This window comes from Eretmochelys imbricata, chromosome 11 (genome assembly GCF_965152235.1).
Source record: "Eretmochelys imbricata isolate rEreImb1 chromosome 11, rEreImb1.hap1, whole genome shotgun sequence".
NCBI lineage: Eukaryota > Metazoa > Chordata > Testudines > Cheloniidae > Eretmochelys > Eretmochelys imbricata.
The window spans coordinates 6,522,493-6,548,228 of NC_135582.1; the positions used below are offsets into that span (position 1 = coordinate 6,522,493).

The following is a 25,736-nucleotide window of genomic DNA, read 5'->3' on the forward strand; positions in this document are numbered from 1 at the left end:
ACTGTCTTGGGTCTGGATTTCTCCAGAGGCATATCCAAATAGTCTTCCTCTCTATCTACTGCAGTCATCACCAAAACCACCAGTTCAAAACATCCAATATCCCAAATTCAGCAAGGTAGCAACAGGTCTCATGGCTCTGTCAGGAAACGCCACTCTTGCCTGAAGAATGGCATTTCCTGGGCCGTTTCTATGGTGTCTTCTATTCCAACCACCAAAAGCTGTGTTGACTTTCATCCCTCACTGAACAGCAAGCCTCCAATAAATATAGTTAAAAAAATTTCCCAGGCAGAAGAGATTGGAGAGACAATCAATGCCCTGGTTGTGTAGGCGGGACCTATCAGATATATTTTCAGAGTGGTACACGTAGCAAAATCCTCCTGCATTTCTTTGAAAACGTTCCACATGCAGAGTTTGTAAATCCATTTACTCTAATTGCATTTCCTGGAGATATTTTTTTCCAAAAATGTTATGGATGTGGGATGCTTTAAGAACTGATTTTAAAAGAATAAGTTCCCTGTGAGCACAATACAAAATATTCCTTCTTGGCATGCACAGAGGAGGAACTGACTTTCAAATAGTGAACAGCTTGCACCATGTGACATATATGTCTCACAAACAGGTGTATATATAAAAAATCCAATAATTACAATGGTGTGCTTAGCACATTTATCATAAACATTTCTTAACAGCGAGAGTATAACCCAAAGTAGCAGTTTTTTTCCACTAGGTGTGACTGATTGAGAACCTTGCAGAATGCGTGTTTCTGCACTATGTTAAAAAAAAAAAGCAGAAGGAAAAGCGCCGTGTCTCATACAGTAACTCCAGCGCAGATCCATAGTAACTGTGCCACCCTTTTAACAAACTAAACGCAGAGCCATTCAAAGGACCTGATCCTGCCCTGCCTTGCCTCTTCTGTAGTCACTTACCCCGCCTGTGCAAAGTGAGTGCGCAGAGGGTGTAAAACCTCACAATTAGATCAGGCAGCATTTTACCTCGACTCTGCATCGGTGTAAATGGCTACATTAGTTGCAAGGCAAGATGGAATCAGGCCCCAGAGGGCTGAGTCCAGTGGCTAGGGTTGTAAAGTAGGAGTCAGGAGGCATGGGTTCTATTTCTGGAACTGCTACTCACCTGTTGCGCTTCCTTAGCGACTTGCTTTGACTTTGTTTCCCCTGCTGACTTAGATATGAAATGTTGGGGGCAGGAATTCTCCGTTTACATGGCGCCTAGTACAATGGGGTCCTACTTTTAGGTAAGGTACGATTGTGACATTAACAACAGTGAGGACACAACCCAAAGCCCGCTGAAGTCAATGTGAGCGTTTCCCTTGTGATTTTTGAGACTGCCCCAAAGGCTGAAATGTTCAACAAAGAAAAAGCAGAGGGTGCTCTGTCTAGCTAGAGTATTTTATGTAGCTAGCTTCCCAAAGGTCAGAGACTGAAATCAACCGGACGAAGCATAACCAAAGGCCTTCTGGGTTTTGTGAGAGAGATGGGGTATGAGAGAAAACTGTCAAAATAAGGGCAAAATCAGTTTATTGCCCTCTTGTACGAGACTTGCACAAAGGACAATGCTTTCATATGTAACACATGTTAAGGTGGATTTGACTATCCACCTGGCGTTTCTCATCACCTAACTAGTATTACTATTAAGCAGCCATAATTGTCCTTTGGCTATTACCTTAAATACATAAAGAATGAAACTGAATGCTTTCACCACATTATAGCGGGGACACTTTTACATATCTAATTTCTGTGTCTGTGAATTATTCATAATATATATCAAACTGGCTCTTCTGGATAAGGTAATTGACCTTGTCGGCATGAAGCACCCTCTACCTTGCCTTGGGATAATTAAATCTGTGATGTGGTCCATTATTTAAAGGTAATGACTTTTCATTAGGTGAGGCAATACATTATTGCTCAGCTAGTCACCTAATTCTGTTTTTAGGGCCCCCAAGTTTTCACTGTTTTTCAAAGGGTTACATTCTGTAGAGTAATGTTTCAATGCTAAGTGACATGCAACAATCTTAAGAAGCCACTCTTTGAAAACTGCACGTACAAATGTATCAGACCAAATGAAATTATAAGAAAGCACCTAGAAACAGCAATGATCGGGCCAAATTTTCAAGACCTACTGATATGTTTGCAACCTCAATTGTGCTGCAATTTTGTGGGTGCAAATATTTTAGATGGCTAATTATCTGATATGCAAATACAAATGCTGATTAGACTTGGCGACTACATACCTCCATCATGTCAATTCTGTCATTTGCACCTCCAAGTGTTTGCTGAGATCCAGTGCACCACTACGTATTCTCAAGAATGATGCAGTCAAACAGGGGTAAAAATCTGTTACTGTTTCTCATATGCCTGGAGGAGAGACCTTGCCCACGTGAATATTAATGGATAAAAATGGGTTTGTTTAGCCTGCAGAACAGAAGACTGAGTGGTATACATGATAAAAGTTTTCAAGTACATAAAAAGGTTGTTACAAGGAGGAGGGAGAAAAATTGTTCTCCTTAATGCCTGAGGATAGGACAAGAAGCAATGGGCTTAAATTGCAGCAAGGGTGGTTTTGGTTGAACATTAGGAAAATCTTTCTGTCAAGGTGGTTAAGCACTAGAATAAATTGCCTAGGGAGACTGTGGAGTCTCCAGAGATTTTTAAGAGCAGGTTAGATAGACACCTGTCAGGGCTAGTCTAGATAATACTTAGTCCTGCCATGAGTGCAGAGGACTGGACTAGATGTCCTCTCGAGGTCCCTTCCAGTCCTACGATTCTATGTTGAACATTTAGAAAGACTGATTCTTTCCTGTGCTCCAGCTGCTTTGTACCACTCCAGTAGTATAAAGCAGCCTAAATCCAGCTTAGACAACTCTGAAACCTTAGACAACCAGCGAGGGATACCCCGTACATGGTGAAATCCTTGGGTAGCACAAACATTTTGTAGAAGCTCCTGCATCAATCTTTCCAAGTAGGGAGTATGGCCTGGCTGGCTGTTCTAATTTATACTGGCACCATTCCAGCAGATAGACAGCCCTAGGCTTACAGACACCTTTCCATTCTCCATCCCTTGGTTTGTGCAGAGTATTCCTCTGCCGTTCTAGAGAACAGGCAATTGCCACTCTGACTCCAGCACTCCTACGGTCTTTAGATTCTGTCTGAAAGCACTGCATTGAGTCTGCTTTGGGGTAATATTGCTACCTCTGCTTCACACCCCAAGAGCCTGATAATATTATCCAAGGGTCAGCATTTATTTTTCAATAGAACGGAATTTTAGAAAACACTCAATAACTAAGGACCAAATCCTACAGTCCTTGTGTAGGCTCAAATTCACTCTTGGCCTAAGTGAGCACAATAACAGTGAATCCAGTGGCATTGAGCCTCCTCATGCTAGAAGTTAATTTGATCCTCAATACCTATTAGATGAACTACTCATATGCTACTACACTACTATATAGATTTTTACACCATGCTCATCGCAGTAGTATCTAAATGACTTTCAGTAGTGAATTTATTTCACCAATTTAGCCCTTTTTCATTTGTTATCCATGAACAGACTGATTGTTATAAATGTATTAGTTATTTAAAGTTGTTAAACCATTCGATACAAACATAATACAGCCTACTAACTGTTTGCAAACTATTTGCTTTGACTGTGTACTATCTGAATGGTCACTTAAATCACAAGGCATTGTTTCTGCCCTCTGAGTGGATGATTATAAATAATAAGGGGTGCAAAAACATTTCAAGACAGAGGAGTGAACATTTCCATCACAGGCAAACACCTGCATGAACATTCAGGAAACTTTCACTTTCCAGGAACATTCTTGAGTGGGGAAAAAATCCATCCTACAGATGTGTGTGGACAGTGAATCAAAAGGACTGTGAACGGGCTGTGACAAAATGAAAGTGAAGTTTGTCCTGGAATTACCTTTTGGAACATCCATTCAAATCTATTTTTTCACTCACGAAAATGTCCTATTAAAAGGTACAAATTATTGATTGAAGTAACACTATTGTAACAAACACAAGCATTCCCATGGGGCTAAGCTAGAATGACTTCTCTTCTACTAATACAAACTAGCCAAGGAAACTATCCTTTCAAGCAAGATTATCTGCAATTGTCTTGTCTCCTAAATTGTATCTTATAGTGTTACACTGGTTCATTTGAGTAAACACAGCTGTATACTACACATTGTATGTTTATGTCATTGTTATGTGGTTATGTTTACCCATTAGCTTCTGCTTTTACTCCACCACCCAGTTACTACACAGTATTATAATGTGTCTAAAAGTCTGTTTCGCTTTGTTCATTTACATATTAATTCTGGCAATGGTGTGTTTCATGGAACATAAATTTCACCCTTTGAAAACTTTACATTCTTCAGCACAATATAGCTAGACTGGTCCCTGAACCTTGTAGAGAAGTGAAAAGAATTGTGCAGGGTGACATTTTGGGAAGACTCTACCTCCCTCTAGAGGCATTAGTCATAGATAAGGTGATTACTCCACCAATAAGAGGAGGTGATTACTCACTCAATAAAATTCTGGTCTATTTAGCAGAGGCTTCTAATGTTCTGCAGATTGGCTGGAGTCCCTAACCTGTCTTGTAGAGGAAGGAATCAGAATGCAACAGTGACTCTTTGCCTCAATCCAGAATTTAAACCTTCAGCATGAGGGACACAATCCAGAAGAGAAAGCACTGCTTTGGATCTGGTTCCTTAGTGGAAACAAGGTTTGCAAATAGTCTCTGAATTACGTTGACTGGTAAGAGCTGCTGGTAAATTCAGCTATGGATGACAGAGGGGTAAAGCTGACAAAGGAGCCAGATTTTTCTTAAAGGAGATGAGGCCAGAGGAAGGGCCAAATTCACCTGCCAACAGGAGAAGTCAACAAGTCCTACCACTCTGTGCTCCATTGTGATCTTAACAGAAGACACCACCACTTCATTTATGATGAGGATATCTCAAAGTAGGAACAGTCCTTAAGCTCCAGGCAAGCCATGAGTATGGTCTTCATCTGGGCAAAATTTGGGCACCTTTGCTTAAGAGCATCACACTCTTGCCAATGTGAGAAAACCAAATGGAGGTCTCTGCTCACCCTTGAGCTTGGCAGGGTAGGCAATAGCTAAAAGAAGACTTTGCCCAACAAGTCGAAGCAGACTTCGACTCCCTCAGGGAACGGATGGCCAGGATCCCCTGGGGGACTAACTTGAAGGGGAAAGAAGTCCAGGAGAGCTGGCTGTATTTCAAGGAATCCCTGTTGAGGTTACAGGGACAAACCATCCCAATGAGTCAAAAGAATAGTAAATATGGCAGGCGACCAGCTTGGCTTAATGGTGAAATCCTAGCGGATCTTAAACATAAAAAAGAAGCTTACAAGAAGTGGAAGGTTGGACATATGACCAGGGAAGAGTATAAAAATATTGCTCGGGCATGTAGGAATGAAATCAGGAGGGCCAAATCGCACCTGGAGCTGCAGCTAGCGAGAGATGTCAAGAGTAGCAAGAAGGGTTTTTTCAGGTATGTTGGCAACAAGAAGAAAGCCAAGGAAAGTGTGGGCCCCTTACTGAATGAGGGAGGCAACCTAGTGACAAGAAGAAAAGGAGTCCTTGTGGCACCTTAGAGACTAACCAATTTATTTGAGCATGAGCTTTCATTGCTCATTTCATTTCATTTTTATTGCTCAAATAAATTGGTTAGTCTCTAAGGTGCCACAAGGACTCCTTTTCTTTTTGCGAATACAGACTAACACGGCTGTTTCTCTGAAACCTAGTGACAGAGGATGTGGAAAAAGCTAATGTACTCAATGCTTTTTTTGCCTCTGTTTTCACTAACAAGGTCAGCTCCCAGACTGCTGCGCTGGGCATCACAAAATGGGGAAGAGATGGCCAGCCCTCTGTGGAGATAGAGGTGGTTAGGGACTATTTAGAAAAGCTGGACGTGCACAAGTCCATGGGGCCGGACGAGTTGCATCCGAGAGTGCTGAAGGAATTGGCGGCTGTGATTGCAGAGCCATTGGCCATTATCTTTGAAAACTCGTGGCGAACCGGGGAAGTCCCGGATGACTGGAAAAAGGCTAATGTAGTGCCAATCTTTAAAAAAGGGAAGAAGGAGGATCCTGGGAACTACAGGCCAGTCAGCCTCACCTCAGTCCCTGGAAAAATCATGGAGCAGGTCCTCAAAGAATCAATCCTGATGCACTTGCATGAGAGGAAAGTGATCAGGAACAGCCAGCATGGATTCACCAAGGGAAGGTCATGCCTGACTAATCTAATCGCCTTTTATGATGAGATTACTGGTTCTGTGGATGAAGGAAAAGCAGTGGATGTATTGTTTCTTGACTTTAGCAAAGCTTTTGACATGGTCTCTCACAGTATTCTTGTCAGCAAGTTAAGGAAGTATGGGCTGGATGAATGCACTATAAGGTGGGTAGAAAGCTGGCTAGATTGTCGGGCTCAACGGGTAGTGATCAATGGCTCCATGTCTAGTTGGCAGCCGGTATCAAGTGGAGTGCCCCAAGGGTCAGTCCTGGGGCCGGTTTTGTTCAATATCTTCATAAATGATCTGGAGGATGGTGTGGATTGCACTCTCAGCAAATTTGCGGATGATACTAAACTGGGAGGAGTGGTAGATACGCTGGAGGGGAGGGATAGGATACAGAAGGACCTAGACAAATTGGAGGATTGGGCCAAAAGAAATCTGATGAGGTTCAATAAGGATAAGTGCAGGGTCCTGCACTTAGGATGGAAGAATCCAATGCACTGCTACAGACTAGGGACCGAATGGCTAGGCAGCAGTTCTGCAGAAAAGGACCTAGGGGTGACAGTGGACGAGAAGCTGGATATGAGTCAGCAGTGTGCCCTTGTTGCCAAGAAGGCCAATGGCATTTTGGGATGTATAAGTAGGGGCATAGCGAGCAGATCGAGGGACGTGATCGTTCCCCTCTATTCGACATTGGTGAGGCCTCATCTGGAGTACTGTGTCCAGTTTTGGGCCCCACACTACAAGAAGGATGTGGATAAATTGGAGAGAGTCCAGCGAAGGGCAACAAAAATGATTAGGGGTCTAGAACACATGACTTATGAGGAGAGGCTGAGGGAGCTGGGATTGTTTAGCCTGCAGAAGAGAAGAATGAGGGGGGATTTGATAGCTGCTTTCAACTACCTGAAAGGGGGTTCCAAAGAGGATGGCTCTAGACTGTTCTCAATGGTAGCAGATGACAGAACGAGGAGTAATGGTCTCAAGTTGCAGTGGGGGAGGTTTAGATTGGATATTAGGAAAAACTTTTTCACTAAGAGGGTGGTGAAACACTGGAATGCGTTACCTAGGGAGGTGGTAGAATCTCCTTCCTTAGAGGTTTTTAAGGTCAGGCTTGACAAAGCCCTGGCTGGGATGATTTAACTGGGAATTGGTCCTGCTTCGAGCAGGGGGTTGGACTAGATGACCTTCAGGGGTCCCTTCCAACCCTGATATTCTATGATTCTATGATTCTAAGTGGGTTGAGAAAAACCAATCAGTTCTCATCAGTCAGCTGCTTTTAGCCTTCACTGCCTTCTCTCCCCCTCTCTCCATTGTAATGACCATTTGAATCAGAGGCTAAAAGAGAAGTTCACATTTAAAATACTCCTTTACATATAAGTGATGACAGTCTTCAGCACAACTTCTCTGATCTCTCTTCATTTCAGCACGCATCCCGCCATTGGTCTGGATTCATCAGTAAAACAAACTTGTCATGGCTGCATTCGGTTTAGTAACAGAAAACTGAGAAAAAGGACAACCAGAAACCATCATTACCTTCCTGGTTCCATCAACACAAGTGCCACTGCCTACATTGTGGTCTCATTAAGTAACACAGCCTGAACAGGAAGCACAGAGAAAGGCTACTGACTGCAGACAACGCCACTGGGAGCACTTTTCATGCACTATTAATGTTAACGTAGTAGAATTGCTAGATCCTGTAAACTAGATGCATAATTTTTAACCTCTAGGTAAACCACAGGTTTAGGGGAAGTGAGAGTGAGAAATTAAACCCATGAGGGGAGAGTAAAATAGGTAGTGCACAAGGCAGACAGCCAAGTCCTTAGTACAAAAGAAATCCTGCACAGAGAGCCGCAAGCTTTTCAAAGACCCGTGAAAGATTACTCAGCTCCAAATCCACAATTTAGGTGCTTATCCACCCATTGGAATCCACAAACTCCAGTTTAGGTGCCTAGGCTCCCCATACCATGCCTGGTGAGAGACGGCAGCTAAGAATGGAATCCTCAAAAGCCAGCATGCTAGGCAGGGAGCCTATCTCTTCTTGGGACCAGAGGAAGAGATGGCCTTCCTTATAACCCTTAACACAATGGTTAGAGTACTCACCCAGTATGTGGGAGCCCCCGGAGTGCAATTCCTACCTCTGTCTGACATGGAGAAGGGATCTGAACTTGGGTATTCCACTTCAATGGGAGTTAGGTGCCTAAAGACCTCTATCTATGGACTCAATCCAATGCCTATAAAAACCAATGATCAGACCTCCATTGACTGCAGTGGGCTTTAGATCAGGACCTGCAGGAGTTCACAGTGCTTTAAAAATTCTCTGAATCCTGGTCTGTCAAAAATAAATCATGGCAGAATATCCTAAAGTATAAAAAAAAATGAAAATGCTTGAGAAATTATCTGAATGGGTGGGTACATTTCAGCCCACTACGAGAAAAGCTACCATTAGAATGAGAAACCTCTTCATTATTCTCAGTAGACAAGCCAAGGTTTGAATGGGCCTGATTCGACTCTCACCCCTGGAGGCGTTCTTCTGCAGGTCAGGGTTGAGGGACATTGGTGAGACCGTGTGAAGAAGCTGGCACCATGCTCTCTCTTGATAAGCAGAAGGCTTCAATCTACAGGACACTTACCCTGGTGCCTTCATCACCACTGAAGCCATCTTTGAAAGAAAAGCCCCAGGATGGCTCCAGGGCCATAAAAATACAAGTTACAACATCCACTGATGCTACGCAGTGTTCCTTGAGCATGTCAAAATGCAGGACATTCTTAATTTAAATGCTAAACTTATAAATATATTCTTATATCACCATAGAAACAACCCTTCTTAGAATAATGTTGTTGGTGCAGTTGTTCTCTGGGATGTTATTAACCTGGAGTAGTGTTGTGTCTTCAGTCTCCTCTAACTCACTGTCCAGAGTGGATGGGTTGTTCATTTAGGGAGAGAGAACCCAAAAGGGTAGAATTTTTATTCCTTGTTACAGTTACCAAAACCATCTTTACCTCTAACTCTCTCCTTTCTAAGGGACTGCTCCTGCTCCCATTGAAGTCAGTCATGTAATTCCCATTGGCTTCTCTTGTGTAGGGGCATGCCCCAGCCAATAGTTTAGGGATATAAGCAGACGACTATTTAATAATTACACTGACTTCACCACTATTTTCTCAGACTGCCTCATCTTCCCTTACTCCCTCTTGTTCTGCCTAAACACATAGACACACACTAAGTTAATTTCCCTGAGGTGGCATCTGGATATGGAACTGTGGAGATGGGTTTCAGGGTTCTTATACTTCACTCTGCTGTGGTGAAGGATAAAGCAAAGAGGGTCCATGGTTAAAGACACAGATCTGGGAGAACAGGAATTCTTTTTCCTGGCTCTGCTGCTGGCCTGCTGTTTGTTAATGTGGCAAGACATTGAAAGTGGTATTTTGAAAAGTGCTCAGAGTTGATCCAACTCTTCTCCCAGTGGAATCAATGAGAGCTTTTGAAAATACCCCCCCGTGCCTCAGTTTCCCTCACCATAAAATGGGGATAACAATACCGCCTCCCAAGGGCGCTGTAAGGATTAATTAGTCAACTTTTTTTTGTAAATTGCTCATGTGAAAACTGATCTACGCATGTCAAGGAACACGGGGAAAGTGCCAGGCTTCGAATGTTTACTTTTGGGGACCTCTGATTTCCTCTCTAGATAGAGTGCCTGTAATGTGGAACTGATTCTCTCCGGGCGGAATGACCCTCTTGGCTAAACCTCTCTCCCATTAAGGTTTGAGTCCTCCTTGGATCAAAGAGCTCAGGAACACACTCAAGCTCAAAAGCTTTTTCTGTTTCCTCCTCAATCTGCCTGGCTTGGTGGACATTAAAAATGCCTCTCCAAGGACACATTTAAGGCTTGTTTTCTTTCAGCTCATCGAAGTCTTTCCAGCTCCTTAGCAGGCCTCAATCAGATCATCCCCAAAATCAATCGGGGAAAAATCAATTTGTCTATTGCTTTTTTTAGATGCTTCCTGAAAGGAAAATACTCAAAAGCCTCCCACCCATCTCACATCCCAAGTGCCAGATAATACTTTCTCTGTGCTCATTCTCCCTGAAATAGTAAAAATAAAGAAATAAACACAGACTTTAACAGTGCTATTTTGCACTTATCCTTACCCTTGCACAAAATGTATCCACAAAACTCCATCCACCTAACACTTGGGGAAGGGTCTTAGAGCAGTACGGTTTGAACAGTATCTGCAAACACAGCCTTTCAACTGCAAACACAGTATTTCTCCCTTCCACTCTCTTCATTGCTTCTGAGAAAAGAAAACACCTTCTCCATCAGCCTTATAGACACGAGCTCATATTCATCGTGTCTGACAGATTTACACTAGGGACGAATTCAGTCCAAAGTAATCTACCATGAGTTATACCTGGTCTTGGTTTTCCATGCTCTAACCTCTCTCTTCTCCTCCGAGCTGCACTATAAAATTAAGCTATGACTTTGCTCATGCCCTAATATGCCCTCAGCATGCACCTATCTGCTGTGGTTTCCTGCAGAGAAAGAGCATGTAGGGCTTAAAGCAGGAGACTTGGAACCAGGACTTTTGGGTTCCATCCTCATGACTTACTGGGTGACCTTGGACATGTACCTTAGTCTGCTTGTGCCTCAGTTTCCCCAGCTCAAAGGGGGATTAAATTTACCAACCTCACAGAGATGATGCGATATTACGTTCATTAACTCAAATTACTTCGAGATCTTCACAGAAAGAGAATGCAGAGATACAAATGATCATTACTGTATTCCTGTTCAGCCATACTTGATAACACTAGCCCAGGAACCATCAATGTGGCTGGTTTGCAGATGTGGACAGCAGCTTCTTTGGCTGTGTCAGCCAAATTCAGAAATGAATCGGAGGACGTTTACACTGCTGTGATTTACAACTTCTTCCAGACTCCTCAGTGGGCAAGTTTTACCAACACCATAGGCCAAATTCAGAGGTGATAAGAGGGTATCAGTTAAGTGTCAGTAAGTGGGTCTGAATCAAATGGACTTTAACCGAGCCTATGTCTGTATAACTTACATGTTGAAGGGGCTCTAAGATGTAAGCCACACCAAGCTGAGGTACTCCCTCCCCCACACTGACCTCTTAGTTTAGCCCTTATTTGCTATGTTTTGGGGGCAGACAAGAAATCATTATAAGCTCACACTGCAGTTAGTCCAAGCAACATTTCCAGTAGATCTAGGGAAGTGCTCTTACCATTATACAAGGAACTGGGGAGACCTCATCTGGAATACTGTGTGCAATTCTGGTCTCCCATGTTTAAGAAAGATGAATTCCAACTGGAACAGGTGCAGAGAAGAGCTACGAGGATGATCAGAGGAATGGAAAACCTACTTATGAGAGGAGACTTAAGGAGCTTGGCTTGTTTATCCTAACAAAACGAAGGCTGAGGACAGATATAATTGCTCTCTATACATGCATCAACGGGATAAACACCAGCTATCAAGACTATCTCTGCTTCATAACAGAGCCATAGCCAGGATGATGGTCTTGGAGATTCAAAGGAAGGAGTCAATTATATTAAAAAAAGAAAAACCAATTCCTCCCCCACACAGCTAGTCATTTTCATTGGTTACATTCTTGGGCCCCCCAGGAGAGCTGGGTCATTAGGAAGGGCTGGAGTGAAGACAGGCTGGTTGCCTGGCACATTTATACAGACTTTATCCCACCCAAGACTTCAATTTTCATGTGATCATATTTTTTTTCTTTGATTGTACAACTTGCTGTACTTTTGGCTCCTTTGTTGCTGTCCTGTAGATGTGCTACTCCTTCCCACCGCTTAAACAGGGCTGATGGCAAGGCAAGAGGGATGGGAGGCATGGCACACCAGATACACTGAGTCAGAGGGTCTTTCAGAACAAACACCCAAGCCCCTAGATTCCATACTAGACAAGCCTAACATATACCTTCCAGCGTCCTAACCAGCAATGACAAAAGGGATGGTTCTCTTACTGTGGTGCCACTGGCTGACCCACTCCCTGTTACTGAGCACCTTATATCCTCATAACACCCCTATGGGATATGACAGTGCTATTACCCCCATTTCTCAGATGGGAAACTGAGGCACAGAGAGATAAATGTGGTCCAAGCTCACAACAGCAGTCTGTGGCAGAGCAAGGATTTGGGTCTCTCAACCTGGGTCTCTCAACCTGGGTCTCTCAAGTCCCAAGCCAAAGTTTGCATGATTTAATGTGTATCTCTTTATGAAATCTGCCGCCTTCTGTAGCTAAATGTTTTCGGAGCAAGCTGTTTGCACATTAGAGAAGGTGCATTCTATGTACTGCAAAACTCAGAATTTATTCACCTTAGGGAGTCTTACAAACTTAGGGGGTTTAAACAAAGCAGAGCATATTCAGGAGAGCTCTTTCAGATCAGTTGAAAATCCTGTCGGGGTGGCCGGGGAAGAAAGATATTTGCTAAAGAGTCTTAAGTCACAGCCCTGTTTAATGAGCAAACAGGCACATAGCTGTACAGGTCTCTCAGACAGCCCTTCCTCATCAGCCTATTAGCTACAGCGCTGAGAAGCTCTTGGATACTAAGTATGTCTAGAGTTAATGCAAACGAAAGTGCCTGGCTGATATTCGCCATGGACACATACCTGCACAGCATCACACATCAGGAGAGAGAATTACCCCACGACTCTGCCAGAGCTCTATCACTGGTCTCCGCTGTTGCTCCTAAGCTGGGATGCAGGGAAGGAATGGGCATTCCTCTACATTCCCTGCTCCTCCTGGGCCCTAGGGGTTATTCTCATCACCATAACTTATCGCTCCAAACCTGCAGCCAAGACCTGGTGTTGTCATTTATCTCCTCAAAGGGTGCAAGTTGTTGACGGGGGCACTGCATCAGGCAGCGTTCAAGCATTTGTTTAGGCTCTCCACGTTCACATTTCGGGTCATTCCTCAACTTCTACAGGGTCATGTTGTCACCAGCCTTCATCCCCTCATCTCTCGCTCGGTTTAAGAGCACACCACTATTTTCATTTGGGGTCAGTGCCTGGGGACAGTTGTTCTGGGGGAGCCAGGTTCTCCGCAATTATCGACATTTCCCACCATTTTGTCACACGGTAGCCTTCCACAGTGGTATTTGGAGATAAGGGATTTTGAGAGCCAAAGCTCTTTCTGGACTTCAGCATCTTGGGTGGTGTCCATACAACGGTATCTCGGGTTGGCACTGCCGAGCCAAATGTCCCTCTCTCTGCTCCTTCCATGGGCTCCCCCACTGCACCCCTCAGTGCAGCACAATGGGGCAGGTAGAGAGGAGGATGTGTAGGCTGAGAACGGCACCCTCTTACTCACTCCTCAGCCTCCTGGACTGCAGCAGCAGTACCCCAAGCCCAGAGTGGGTCATGAGGGAGCAGGTATGGGCAGCAGAGACAGGGGCCTGACAGAGAGATATGCAGCAGGCTGGGCGCATTGAGGGATACGACCTGAAGCGGTAAAATCCAAGGGGGAGACTGGACTGGAGGGTGGAGACAAGGCCATCAGGGAAAGGCCCAATGGAAGTGAGGGGACAGGGAAATGAACCAGGTTGCAAGCAAAGGCAAATACAATGGTGAAGCAAAGAGGAAATGAGAAAGAGACTGGGAGAGAGAAAAAAACACTGAAAGTTAAGAGAAGGATAGACTTTTGGCAGACTTTGATCAGGACACCTGAGTTACACTCCCAGCTTTGCCATGTGTGACCTTCAGAAAGTGACTTCATCTCTCTTTGCCTCAACTTCCCCATCAGGAAAATGGGGATAATAATACTTTCTTAACCCACAAGTAGGTGACAGCACCTCAAGAACCTCAAATGGAAGGTGTTATGTAGCTGCCAAGTGTTATCATGAATCTATTATTGGATAGGGAAAAGCAGGTGGGATCACAAAAAGCAAAACAAAAACAAAACACCTGCTCACTTCACTTACATGCAGGGGCATCAGTTTAGAAACTTTCAGGTGAGGGGAGCAAAGTTATGTCCCCATAAACAACATTATATGTGACAATATTATATCCTGCAAAGTCGATGGGGAGTGCAAAAGTGGAGCTTACAGACCTATGAAAAGTCTAGAGGGAGCAAAACAAGGTGGTGGTGGGGGAGGTAACTGCCCCCTTCTCCCATAAAAAAATGATGTTCCTGCTCACAGCCACAAGACCTGTCAGAGAACTTGGTAGCTACATAGTGTGAGTGGTGAGGACAGAATCCCTCTTTCCTGTCCCCTTCTCTCTCAAGTAAACCTACTCTCTTTGTACTTAAGAAACCAGAGTTTTGGAATAGATTTTCATAGCCAGCAACCATCCTGAATGCCCACTATTAACTGGAGTGGTCAATTACCTCCCTCACAAAGCCAGTTATTCTTGCTATGATCAGGTTTCACTTATTGTATTATCTGCACCCTGCCTACAATTTAATAGCTTAAAATGGCTCCCAAAATCTCTTTCTGCAAGTAAGTGGACCGATATCCTCTGTGTTACATTTCTGCTCCAAACTGTGTTGCAGGTGCTGTAAATATAGCTTGGTTTATTTAGAGTAATGATTGCAAGGGGCTGTCAGCACCACCACTCTGGAGTGGAGAGGCAAGGTGGGGTAGTGGATAACACAGACCTCTAGTCAATCATTCCCAGGAAGAAGATTCTAATTACCCAGTCATAATTACACTGCACAATCTACACCTGACACCCATCAGCCACTCTCAAAGATGAGTCATTCTTTGAGGGCAAGCTGCCCTGATCTCTGTTTTATACAACAAACTGTCTCTTGGTAATATAATAGCAATGTAAAGTACCTGGGATGATAACATGGAAATTATCTTTGAAAGGTGAAGGAATAACAGTGGGCAAATGCATGAAGACAAATTATTATTTGCTTGTTATCAGTCTTTTGATATCACTTCACGTTACGTTTGTGTTAAAAATTGGCTGGAACCAGTCTGTCCCTCTTACTTCAGAATTAGAGCATGGGTAAGAAGCTAAATACTGGAGTTTAACCAGAAAATACCAGTCCACTGCAATAATTAACAAGAGCAAAATGGGCTGGGGATATGCTGCATAGGCACAGTCAGAAAGGACCGGATATAATTGATGTTCTAGGACGGGCAACACAGAGTGGCTGGGAGGTTCTGGGAATGGGCACTGAATGGGATGGGGAAGATAGCTGCATGGATGAGTGTGGACGCTCTTTCTTGATACGGAAAAGGTTTAAGGCAGACTAGAGACATGCCAGAGGGTCTCAGTGTTGAATCAGTGCCAAACCTGGCATCTGCAGAATTACATGAAACCTCTGCATGCCCTAGGGAGACCCAAGAAGTAGTCAGCAAAGCAACTGAGCACCTCTGATCAGCAAATTCCCCTCAGAGTTTGTGTTGGGCATTCACCTTCCAGATCAATTAACAGTTTAGTCTAGATGAAATACTGGTTTGTTGGGACTTGGGGAGGCTATCATTGGAGGGGCAAACAAAACAGGGTATGTCTACACTAGCCCTCTTTACCTCGAGTTAACTGATTGCTAATTAACTTGAGGTGCACAATACATTTGTAAAGGCTTGTGTGGATGCTCTCCACACCTTTTTCTTTACCTTAGGGAGGAGCCTAAGCCCTAACTCAAGGTAAAAGAGTGTAATGAAAAGCAAGCCCAGAGAAGGAGAGGAGATACAAAGAAAATGGTGAAAAAATACAATTCTTTAACTCTCCTGTTTGAATTTGCTCTCTTCCGTCAATCCCTGCCTAGGCTGGTGCACTGCACGCTGAAGAAACTGGCCCCTGGGTATTGTAAATTTAGCTATCCAGTTACTAATATGCGGTAAATGTCCTAATGTTGTCATGTAACTGATATATGGGAATGACTAGGCTAATGTATGAGTTAAGACTCGGAGCATGCCCAGTGTTGCTTCTATAAGCCTGAGCAGACTCAGACCCAGCAGAGGGCTCATTCAATTAGCGAAAGTGCTCTCATATCTCTAAACAACTTGACTCCTGACTCTTTGCTAAGCATTACAAGAAGCCACCAGTATATGAGGCATAAGCATCCATAATATGCAAGAAAAGGAGAGAAAGATAGAGTATCTTCTCATTCTCAGCACCTGGCATGTTCTTAAAGATGCTGGATTGTCTGCCCAAGGAACTAAAGACCTCTCTCAATCCCCAGGACAAGGAAGGCACTGGCAGTAGCAGTGTGAGCTTCCCCCACAATTCTCCACTAATAGATCTCAACTCTTGACAAGATGGACAGCTTCTAGGGGTGAGATGGTAGCAAGTCTCCAGAGTCACTGTTTTGCCTTGACTATCAAGGAGGTTGCCAATATACACCAAATGTGGTGTTTGCTTGCGTGATCTGGATTGCCCCTCAGTAGCAACTGGCTTTAGACCTACCAACTAGCCACTAGATTGTAACAACTGTTGGTCAATAAGAAGTCATTTTAATTCCGTCCAACACTATGAAAATCAATTAATCCTTCATGAACACACATGCATTCTGAAGTCTACAAGTTACTTAAAGTCTAGGCTGGTGGCACAGAAGCAGATATGGTTTCAGCTGACATTTCGCATGTGAGCGAAAACTGATAAGCCTGTTCCAGACAGTAGGAGCTGCAGAAGAGAAGGCTCTTACACCAACAGGGCATAGATTATAAGTCTGAACTTCAACTGAAATAAATCAGAGTAACCAATTTATACCAGTTGAGGATCTGGCCACATATGCAGGGACACAGAGCAGGGAGAGCAGAAAGAAATTCATTGATATATGCTGCAGCAACTCCACAGAGTGCAAAAACCTCCCTTGGTTTTAATGGAACTGAGTGAGCTTTGCTTTTCTAGCATGCCCAATGCCTGAGTGCTAGATTAATGCTTTGCCAAGCCAGAGCTGCAAAGAGCTGACAGGTAGCAGCATGTATCATCACTGCCGAGTGAAGACATGAAGGGAAGAAAAAATCTCCACACTGCTCCTCTTTGAAACATGCCAGCGTTAGATACACTGGTCGTGGATTACGCTTCACTGCCATGATCTGCACTATGCTAAGTAAACTGACCTGACTTTAAAAAAAAATCCAGTGTCAAAATTGGCCCAGATCTTTTACAAGATTGGGATTAATAATAAAATAATAATAAAAAGCAACTACCACCTTGTCAAACCCGGATGCCTTTCCGGAAGGTGTAGCTTCAGCCAAACACAAGTTGGATTCAGTACAGGATAACCAGGTCAAATGTAATGGCCCATGATATGCAGGAGGTCAGACATAATAATCTAATGGTTCCTTCTGGCCCTAAAATCCATGAATCTATGAACACCAATAATAATACATTTATATTTATATACTGCCTTGGAGGCGAGGATCTCAGAGTGCTTCATAAACTTTAATTAAGCCTCACAACACCCTTGTGCCAGAGAGGTGTCAGGTTCCTCCAAGGTGTCACACAACTGAGGCAGAGGCAAGAGAAAATCCCCCCAAGAGTCTCGATTCCAGCACGTGCTAGCGTTATTTGCACTTGTATATCAGTTAATAAAGAGCACCGGGAACATTTTTATTTCAGCATAAATTTCAGCTAACACGGAGATTTGGATATATGAGGTTTTGGACAAACAAAACAAACCTGGGGTATCATTTAAATCCATTTAATATATAACCAAGAACCAGTTGTCCCTGAAACCTTGTCATTTCAAGAGCTCACACATTTTACTTGTGTGTATGTTCCATGTCTTCCTAAAGTCCACTACCGTGGGCTAGTAACAACACCCTGGATGACAAATGTCAAATGTAAATAAAAACAGCGGATGGGGGGGAAAGAAAAAGAAAGCTGGCCACATCCACCCTTCTGGATTATGTCCTCCTGGGCTCTGCAGTTTTTCTGGTTCATTAAACAAATGTGAAACAGAGAACCAGGTAATGAGCTATGAAACTGCGGCATGGTCCTCTGTCACCGGGATGCTGCAACTGCCAGGAAAATAGCACAGTGCTGTGGCTTCTTCCCAACCTGAGACAATCAGCCATGCTACGGACTACCTCTGCCTGTATCCTCTCCCTGACAGCGGCCAGCACCGTATGAGTCAACGGAAGGTGCAACAAATGCTTTCACTGATAACTGCAGAATTATCTGTCTGAAGGGAATTTTCTTTTCACCCTGTCAATTAGTGGCTGGCTTATGCCCTGGAACATGATTGTGAATATTCAGGACTAAAAAAAAAATTAAAAAAAAATCATGACGTGATTTGCATCAGGTCCTTAGTAGCAGCAGTATCTCTGTATACCTGTGCACCAAATACATGTATGTACATGTCAGTTCACATCCATGTCTACTATTATGCCCAGGCACCAGGGCTTTCATACCATTTAAAAAAAGATCAGTAGCCAGCGTGCCGATAATACATAAGGAACAGCATCACATAAAGCAACCAGACATCACTAGAAGGATGTAGTAATGAACAAGGGACAGGAAAGTCATATTTTCCTCTGACCCTCCACCCTCCAGCTAAAATAGGGTACATGTTTTCCTCTTTCCTTCTCTCCTTTATTGCCTTCCCATGTGGTTTTTCCTCCTGTCTATGGTGCTGAGTACTAACACAGTGCTTGGTATTGTCTAAGTCGTCCTTTTCTCGTTGGCAAATCCTTTATATACCAAGAGGTCTATTTCACACTTTTAAATGTACCGAATGGCCAGGTTATCTGCCAGGTGGACACATGGGTTTTCTGTCTTGCCAGTAACCAATCAGGCATTTCAATACATGCCAACGCTTCCCAGTATGCTGTATATATGAAACATGACAGAAACGAATCCCCATGCAACAGCCCTTTAAGTCTTGGTTGACATTTCAGTCGGATTAGCTTTTCACTCACTGACAAGTCTATAGAATTGCTTGTCTGATAATCAAAGCACCAGGATTGCACATGTATAACAAGTAACAAAAAAAAAGAGATTTTCAATTATTCAGACAGCTGCTCTTATCACTGTACATCTCCCCTGGATAACTAATCACCTGAATCTAAAAGGGTGCCTATGGGTAGGTAACTGCCCAGGGAATTCACCAGGGACTTGCTCTACAAGAGCAAATAAAGCGGGGAGTATTTCCTCCCTCTGGTCTTCCTGTCACTGTGTAATACCAGGCCAGAAAATTGGATCCTTCTACCAGAGGAGGAAATGAGTTTTGGCTGAGAAACTGTGCTGAGCTACCAAAAGCCCTGGTGAGTAGTTATGTTCTGTATGGCTTCAGGCTGGCTCCAGTACTCATGAGGGACTGCAGCCTTCCCCTATGTGAACACTCCAGGATTTGGAGCAGTTTGGCTGCTCTCTATTCTGATCTGCAGTCGCATTCCATGTTTGTACAGCACCTAGCGCAGTGGGGTCCTAATCTGTGACGAGGGCTGCTCAGCACTATGGTAATACAAACAAGAACAATACACCCAACAGTTTGCATTTAAAGGCAGTTCAGTAAAGCTGCTGTGGTTTAAGAGAGGCATATCCTAGTCTTAGAAGGAAACCTCCAGGCCCTTCTTTATTTTAGTGTGGGTGCACATGCACTGTGGAATTACATTTCCTCGCCCTCTGCCTACCGTCAGTCTCTGTGCAATGCTAGCCCTGTGTGTGAGGACAGACGCTCCTTACTCTGCACCATATTTTTTTGCTTCAGTCGCACTGCGGGCTATGTCTGCTGTATAATCAATAACAGCTAACAAGAAATTATTTCAGTTGGTGGCACTTACTCGGGGTGTTCAGCAGACGTGACTTTTTGCAGTGGTAAGCCACCTCCTGTTCACAGTACTCTGCACTGTTTATCATGGCCTCAATCTGGTCCATGCTGCTGGTGTAGTTAAAGTACATGGCATATGGTTTCTCAGGATCGGCCCCTTGGACTCTGGTTAGCTCTGTGTTGTTGTGCTGCACCGCAGTCCAGATCTTATCTTCTGTTAAATGAAAGAAAATGAAAGGGGTGTTACAGCAAACAGAGAACAAAGGAGTAGCTGAAGCCTGATGTTTTTCTCCATTAGGCACAGAAGCAGCATTTCCCTGGACTCAAAATAGCCTCCTTGTGATAAAGGGCTGCTCCAAACAAAACGTGGATTGCAGGGGGCCATGTCTACCTGAACCGAGTTACAGACCAAACTGGGGCTGATGTTACAGAGCCTGCTGAGTCCGAGATAAAACATTAGCTTCCCTGGATCCTGTGGACGCTGCCCTGCCAGGTAGCTGAAATAATTCAGATGCATTTCCGCTGCCTTTAGCCTCATGAAAGGAGACACGTTAGTCAGGCCTGTTTGCAAACATATCAAGACTAAAAAGCATGACTATTCTTTTATAATAATACATTAATTACTGATGATGAACTCATAGGAGCCACCTGACACAAACAGAAATCTCACCAGAAAGTTAAAATCAAGATGAAATCCATGTTGGCCAGTTATCATTTCAGAGTGGTAGCCGCGTTACTCTGCATCAGCAAAAACAACTAGGAGTCCTTGTGGCACGAGGACTCCTCGTTGCTTTAGTTATGACTCTGGTAGTTTGAAGGAAATCTGACCTCTCATTTTACGCTTCAAAACTCAGATTTCTCTCATTTACTGCAGCCCTAATTAAGGACAGCATTTAAGCACATACCTACACTGAAGCATGTACATAAGTGCTTCTCCTCCATCAGGGCCTCTTAGAGTCATCCTGTTTTCTTCAGTGGGGCTGCCTGCAAAGCAAGGTCTCTCTCAGTGTAAAGAAAACAGAATCTGGCCTTAAATAAATGCAATCTGGGGACCTAACCCTTCAAACATTTACTACTGGGAGGAGTGGTTGTAGTCTCATTCAAGTGAATGGGACTACTGACAGTAGTAAACACTAAACTCTGCAATAAATGTTATTATGCAGATACACTAATACACATATGCAGTTGATTCCTTTTTTACTATGAAGAGAGAATGACCCTGCCCACCTATATGTTCTAATAAGGTAAACTGTAAAAAAGAAATAGCCAGTTTTAATCCTTTGTAAACATTACAAGTTTTCACTCTAGCATGGAATCCAATTATTTGCAGAAGTGTATGCATGGCAACAGAAAGAGGAGAGGAGATGGTTGTAAAGAAAGTGAGGGAGAGAATGAAGACTTAAAAAAAATCTCACATAAGCAGAAAACCCTAGGAGGGTGGTGAATTTGGTGTTTTATAAAATGATCTTACCAACATGGGACTGATCTACAAAAGGGGAATAACTGGCTAGGTGGGAGTACTACTGAAAAAGGATCTTGGGGGTTATAGTGGATCACAAACTGACTATGAGCCAACAATGTGATGCAGTTGTGAAAAAAGGTGTACAGCATTCTGGGGTGCATTAACAGAAGTATAAGACAAGGGAAGTCATTGTCCCACTCTACTCAGCACTGGTGAGGCCTCAGCTGGAGTATTGGTGTCAAGTTTTGGGTGCCACCCTTAAAGAAAGAAGACAACAAATTGGAGAGAGTCCAGAGGAGAGCAATAAATATGGTAAAAAGTTAGAAAACCTGACCTATGAGCAAAGGTGAAAAAACCGGGCACATTTACACTGAAGAAGAGACATCTGAGGGCCGGGGGGGGGGGACACTTCATAACAGACTTCAAATAAATTAAGGGCTGTTGTAAAGAGGACTGATCAATTGTTCTCCATGTCCACTGAAGGTAGGACAAAAAGCAACGTGCTTCATCTGAAGCAAGACAGATTTAGGTTAGACATTAGGAAAAAAAAATTTCTAGCTATAAGGATAGTTAGGAACTGAAATAGGCTTCTAAGTGAGTTTGTGGAATTCCCACGATTGGCTGTTTTTAAGAACAGGTTAGTCAAACACCTGTCAAGGAGGGACTAGGTTTACTTGGTCCTACCTCAGTGCCGGGTGCTGGATTAGATGACCTCTCCAGGTTCCTTCCAGCCCTACACTATATACTTTCCAAGATTCATAGAATTCTAAGGCCAGAAGCTCCAATAAGATGATCTAGTCTGATTTCCTGCATCACACAGGCTGTACATTTACAACTAGTAATTTGTGCATGAAATCCAACAACTTGTGGCCACTAGATGCTCTGGTGATTGGGGGCGCTATACATTCCACTAAATTGGTGGATTGGGTAGAGGTCTAGTAAGTGTATAAGTAACTGAATGGATGCTTTTTACCCCTTTTGCCTGAATATTATCGGCATGGAGACACTTGGATGACAGTTAGAAAGTGTCAGGAGTTTACGTACAACAAGCCTGCTCATCCACTAGATTAACACCCAGGTAGTTTACAAGTGCAGGTGGGCCCCATTGAGCTGCCGGATTGGCTAAGCCACCCGGTTGACTCAGGGGAGTAGCAGACCTGCTCTTAAGATCACCAGCAGCTGCACACTCGCTGCTGAAAGCATTCGCCCATGACTGGCACAGCTCCCGTGCCCGCTTCTTCCCAGCCTTGCTCCAGTCCTGCCCCAGCCTCGCTACACGCCAGGTAACTCGGTTCTGACCTTGGGCTCTGATTTCGGACTTTTGCTCTGACCTCTGGCATCTGGCTTCTGACTCCAGTTCTGCCCCAGGGCTCAGACTCCCCATTCCGGCCTCCAGCTGTGACCCTTGGTTCTGGCTACTGACTCCAGCTCAGACCATTAGGCATTACCTCCACATCCCACTCCCTAACAGAAGGTCAACTCCAAGAACTGATTTCAATTCTCGAAGAAAATACCCTTCCAATGCCTTACAGCAAGATCCTCAAGCCCTGAAAGTCTAAGAGTTTGAGATCAATAATTTGCGCATCCATTCAGAATGTTATGATCAGTTCTATGAAGATGGAGAGAGAGAGTTTGTTTATACATCTATAATTCAATTCAGAGTTTCTGAGAGAATCAGGGATGTTACTTTCAGAGCCTGGGGGCTGAATTAGAACATTAATAATCAAAATATTGGTGTAATGTTTAATATGTGAAACACAGCTCAGAGCTGGAAAAATTACTACAAATTTAAGTGCTTTACAGAACTCACCCCTAATGCTTGCAAGTAAGGCATGCAACACATTGCCCTAAGACCTCATCACATGCCTGCTATGCATCTCAAAGCAGTAATCCATGTCAGCCAGAGTCCCTCCGTTTTTCTTCCACATTCCCAAGAATTAACACCACATGGGAGGGATTTTTCAAAAGCTCTCAGCACTGGCCTAACTCTGCTGCCATTGAAGTCTGTGGGAGTTTTGCTGCTGACTTCACTGGGGACACAGATATGCAAATATTGAGCATCTATGAAGTAGAGCCGGTTGGGAATTTTTCAACAAAACAATTTTTTGCCGGAAAATGTCAAATCAACAAAACTGAAACTCTTTCCAGGGATGTACAGGGTTAGACAAAACTTTCTTTGAGAAACGTTTCCCAGATCCAGGAATGTCAAGGTGAGGGCAGGGGATAGGGGGGAGAGAAACAGAGAGAGACCCCAGAATAGCCAATAGCTTTGTGGGTAGGGCATTCAGACAGAGCAAAGATTCGAACCCAAATCTCCTACATCCTAGTCGGATGCCCTAACTATCAGGCTATTCGCTACTCTTGGAGGGAAGGAGGAAATCTCTCTCTCTCTCTCTCTCTCTCTCATTTTTCACTGAAAAACTTTGAATGAAACAGTTCCATCCTAAAGTGGAATGGGAAAGATTTCCAAACTCTCAGAAACATTCATGGGATCAGAAAACCATTTCCCATCCAGCTTTAACTTGAAAATCCCACTCTAAATTCAATAACCATTCCCGCCGCACTGCTGGTGAAGTCACTGTTGAGCCAGTAGAACAGGACAAAACTAATTGGCTGATGAAGACGTTGATGGGATGGAAACATTAGTCAATTGCTACATGATAGTAATAAAGCCAATGTGCACCGGAGTGGCAATACTGCCCTTCAAGAAGTGCAATAAAACGCACTAATTAGCACTAATTGGCTAACCATACTTGGCTTTCAGCGTTTTGTGTTATTACATATAGAAGTGCATTGTGTGGGTAACTGATATAACCAGACACAAGATCAAAGATTAACGGAATTAAATTAAAAGTTTAGGAAAAACTTCCTTAAAAGATGAGAGGGGTTAGAACTATGAAACGGCCTCCCCGGGGTATGTCGGAAATCCTATCAACTGAAACATTTAAAATGGGTCTGGACAAAGCATTAGCAAATGTAGCATAGGGAGCAAACCTGCACTGATAGGTGGATTGCACTGATGACCTGACAGATCTTTCTCATCTTCCTCTGTGATTGCTCATTAATTCTCATCAGGATTGTTATTACAGTTGTTCTTAGCTATTCCCCGAGGATCTGAACTTTAATGTAACATGCCTTCTCTTCTCCCCACTGGAGCCTGTGGAAATGACACGTTTACTACGGGTTTTCTGTCACCGGCTTTGAGTGGAAAAAGCATATGGGTTTGCTGTCAGTCTCTGACATAACTGTATTTTAGAGAGGTTGAAGTGAAGTAGCTCTGGGAACGGAGGAAGGAAGGAGATGGGGATAGACAGAAATTTATACTAACTTTTAAGAAGTTTTTTAATCCACTAAATGCACCTTCTCCTATGCTCAGTACTTTACCAACGGGGAGTCAAGCCTGGCTGTGCCACTTCAAAGATCCTTGTTGATTTCTGCTCTTTGAGAGATATTCCATTGTTTGCAATATTGTAGCTGAGTTGGTCCCAGGATATTAGAGTGAAAAGGTTGAGGAGGAAATATCTTTTATTGGATGAACTTGAACAGACCTCGGGCCAATAAAAGATATTACCTCACCCACCTTGTCTATTTGAGATACAGGTATTTGTTACCCTGTATATCACTAACACTACTCATAAAATACACAGCCTTGGCACATTACATTGATAACAGAACAAGCTCACCAAGCAGCAACTTTATATAGGAATGGGCGCAAATCACCACTTTCTTCACCCCAATCCCAACAGCTACATTTCCTTCTCTTGCTCACCTGCTGTATATTTATGAGCTGGTGACCAACCATTTGAGGCAGACCACAGCATAGGTTTTATATAGTCTCAATTTTCTCTCTCTCTTTTTGCTCTTGCTTTTACAAAAACAGTGAAAAGAGGAATCAGAAAAGGCTTTAAAAGGTTGTCATCGGTCTTGTCCTTATCTTGTGCACACCCGACTGAAGGAACCTGAACCTGTCTGTCCTCTGGCAGAGAGGTGCATGCTGATTGGGAGCTGACTAGGGTCCCCATTTGAGATAGTGTGAGAGACAAGTTCTCTTAGCAGACCTAGCGGAGAGAACAGGGAAAGGATATGTTCTAGGGTTACTCTGGTCTTCCTGGTACTGGCTCCTGATCAGCCAGTCATCCAGGCATGAGCAGACATTAATTCCCTGTTTCCTTACATGTGCCACCCCTACTGCCAGGCACTTGTTGAAGACTCTCGATGCCATGCAGAATCTAAGGGCAAAAGCCTGTATTGATATGGGTTGGGCCCCACTGTGAATCTTAGAGACTTCCTGTCAGCAGAGTGGTTAGCTATA

The 25,736-nt window shown here is 43.6% G+C and overlaps 1 protein-coding gene across 1 annotated transcript in view; it reads right to left on the reverse strand.

Annotated features, from left to right (window-relative positions):
• CNTNAP5 (contactin associated protein family member 5) overlaps positions 1-25,736 on the reverse strand; it is a 414,256-nt gene that overhangs the window by 88,468 nt on the left and 300,052 nt on the right. The window contains exon 13 of the mRNA XM_077829822.1: positions 19,976-20,176. Within this exon, the coding sequence (XP_077685948.1) occupies positions 19,976-20,176 (201 nt within the window). The remainder of the gene's footprint in view (positions 1-19,975; positions 20,177-25,736) is intronic.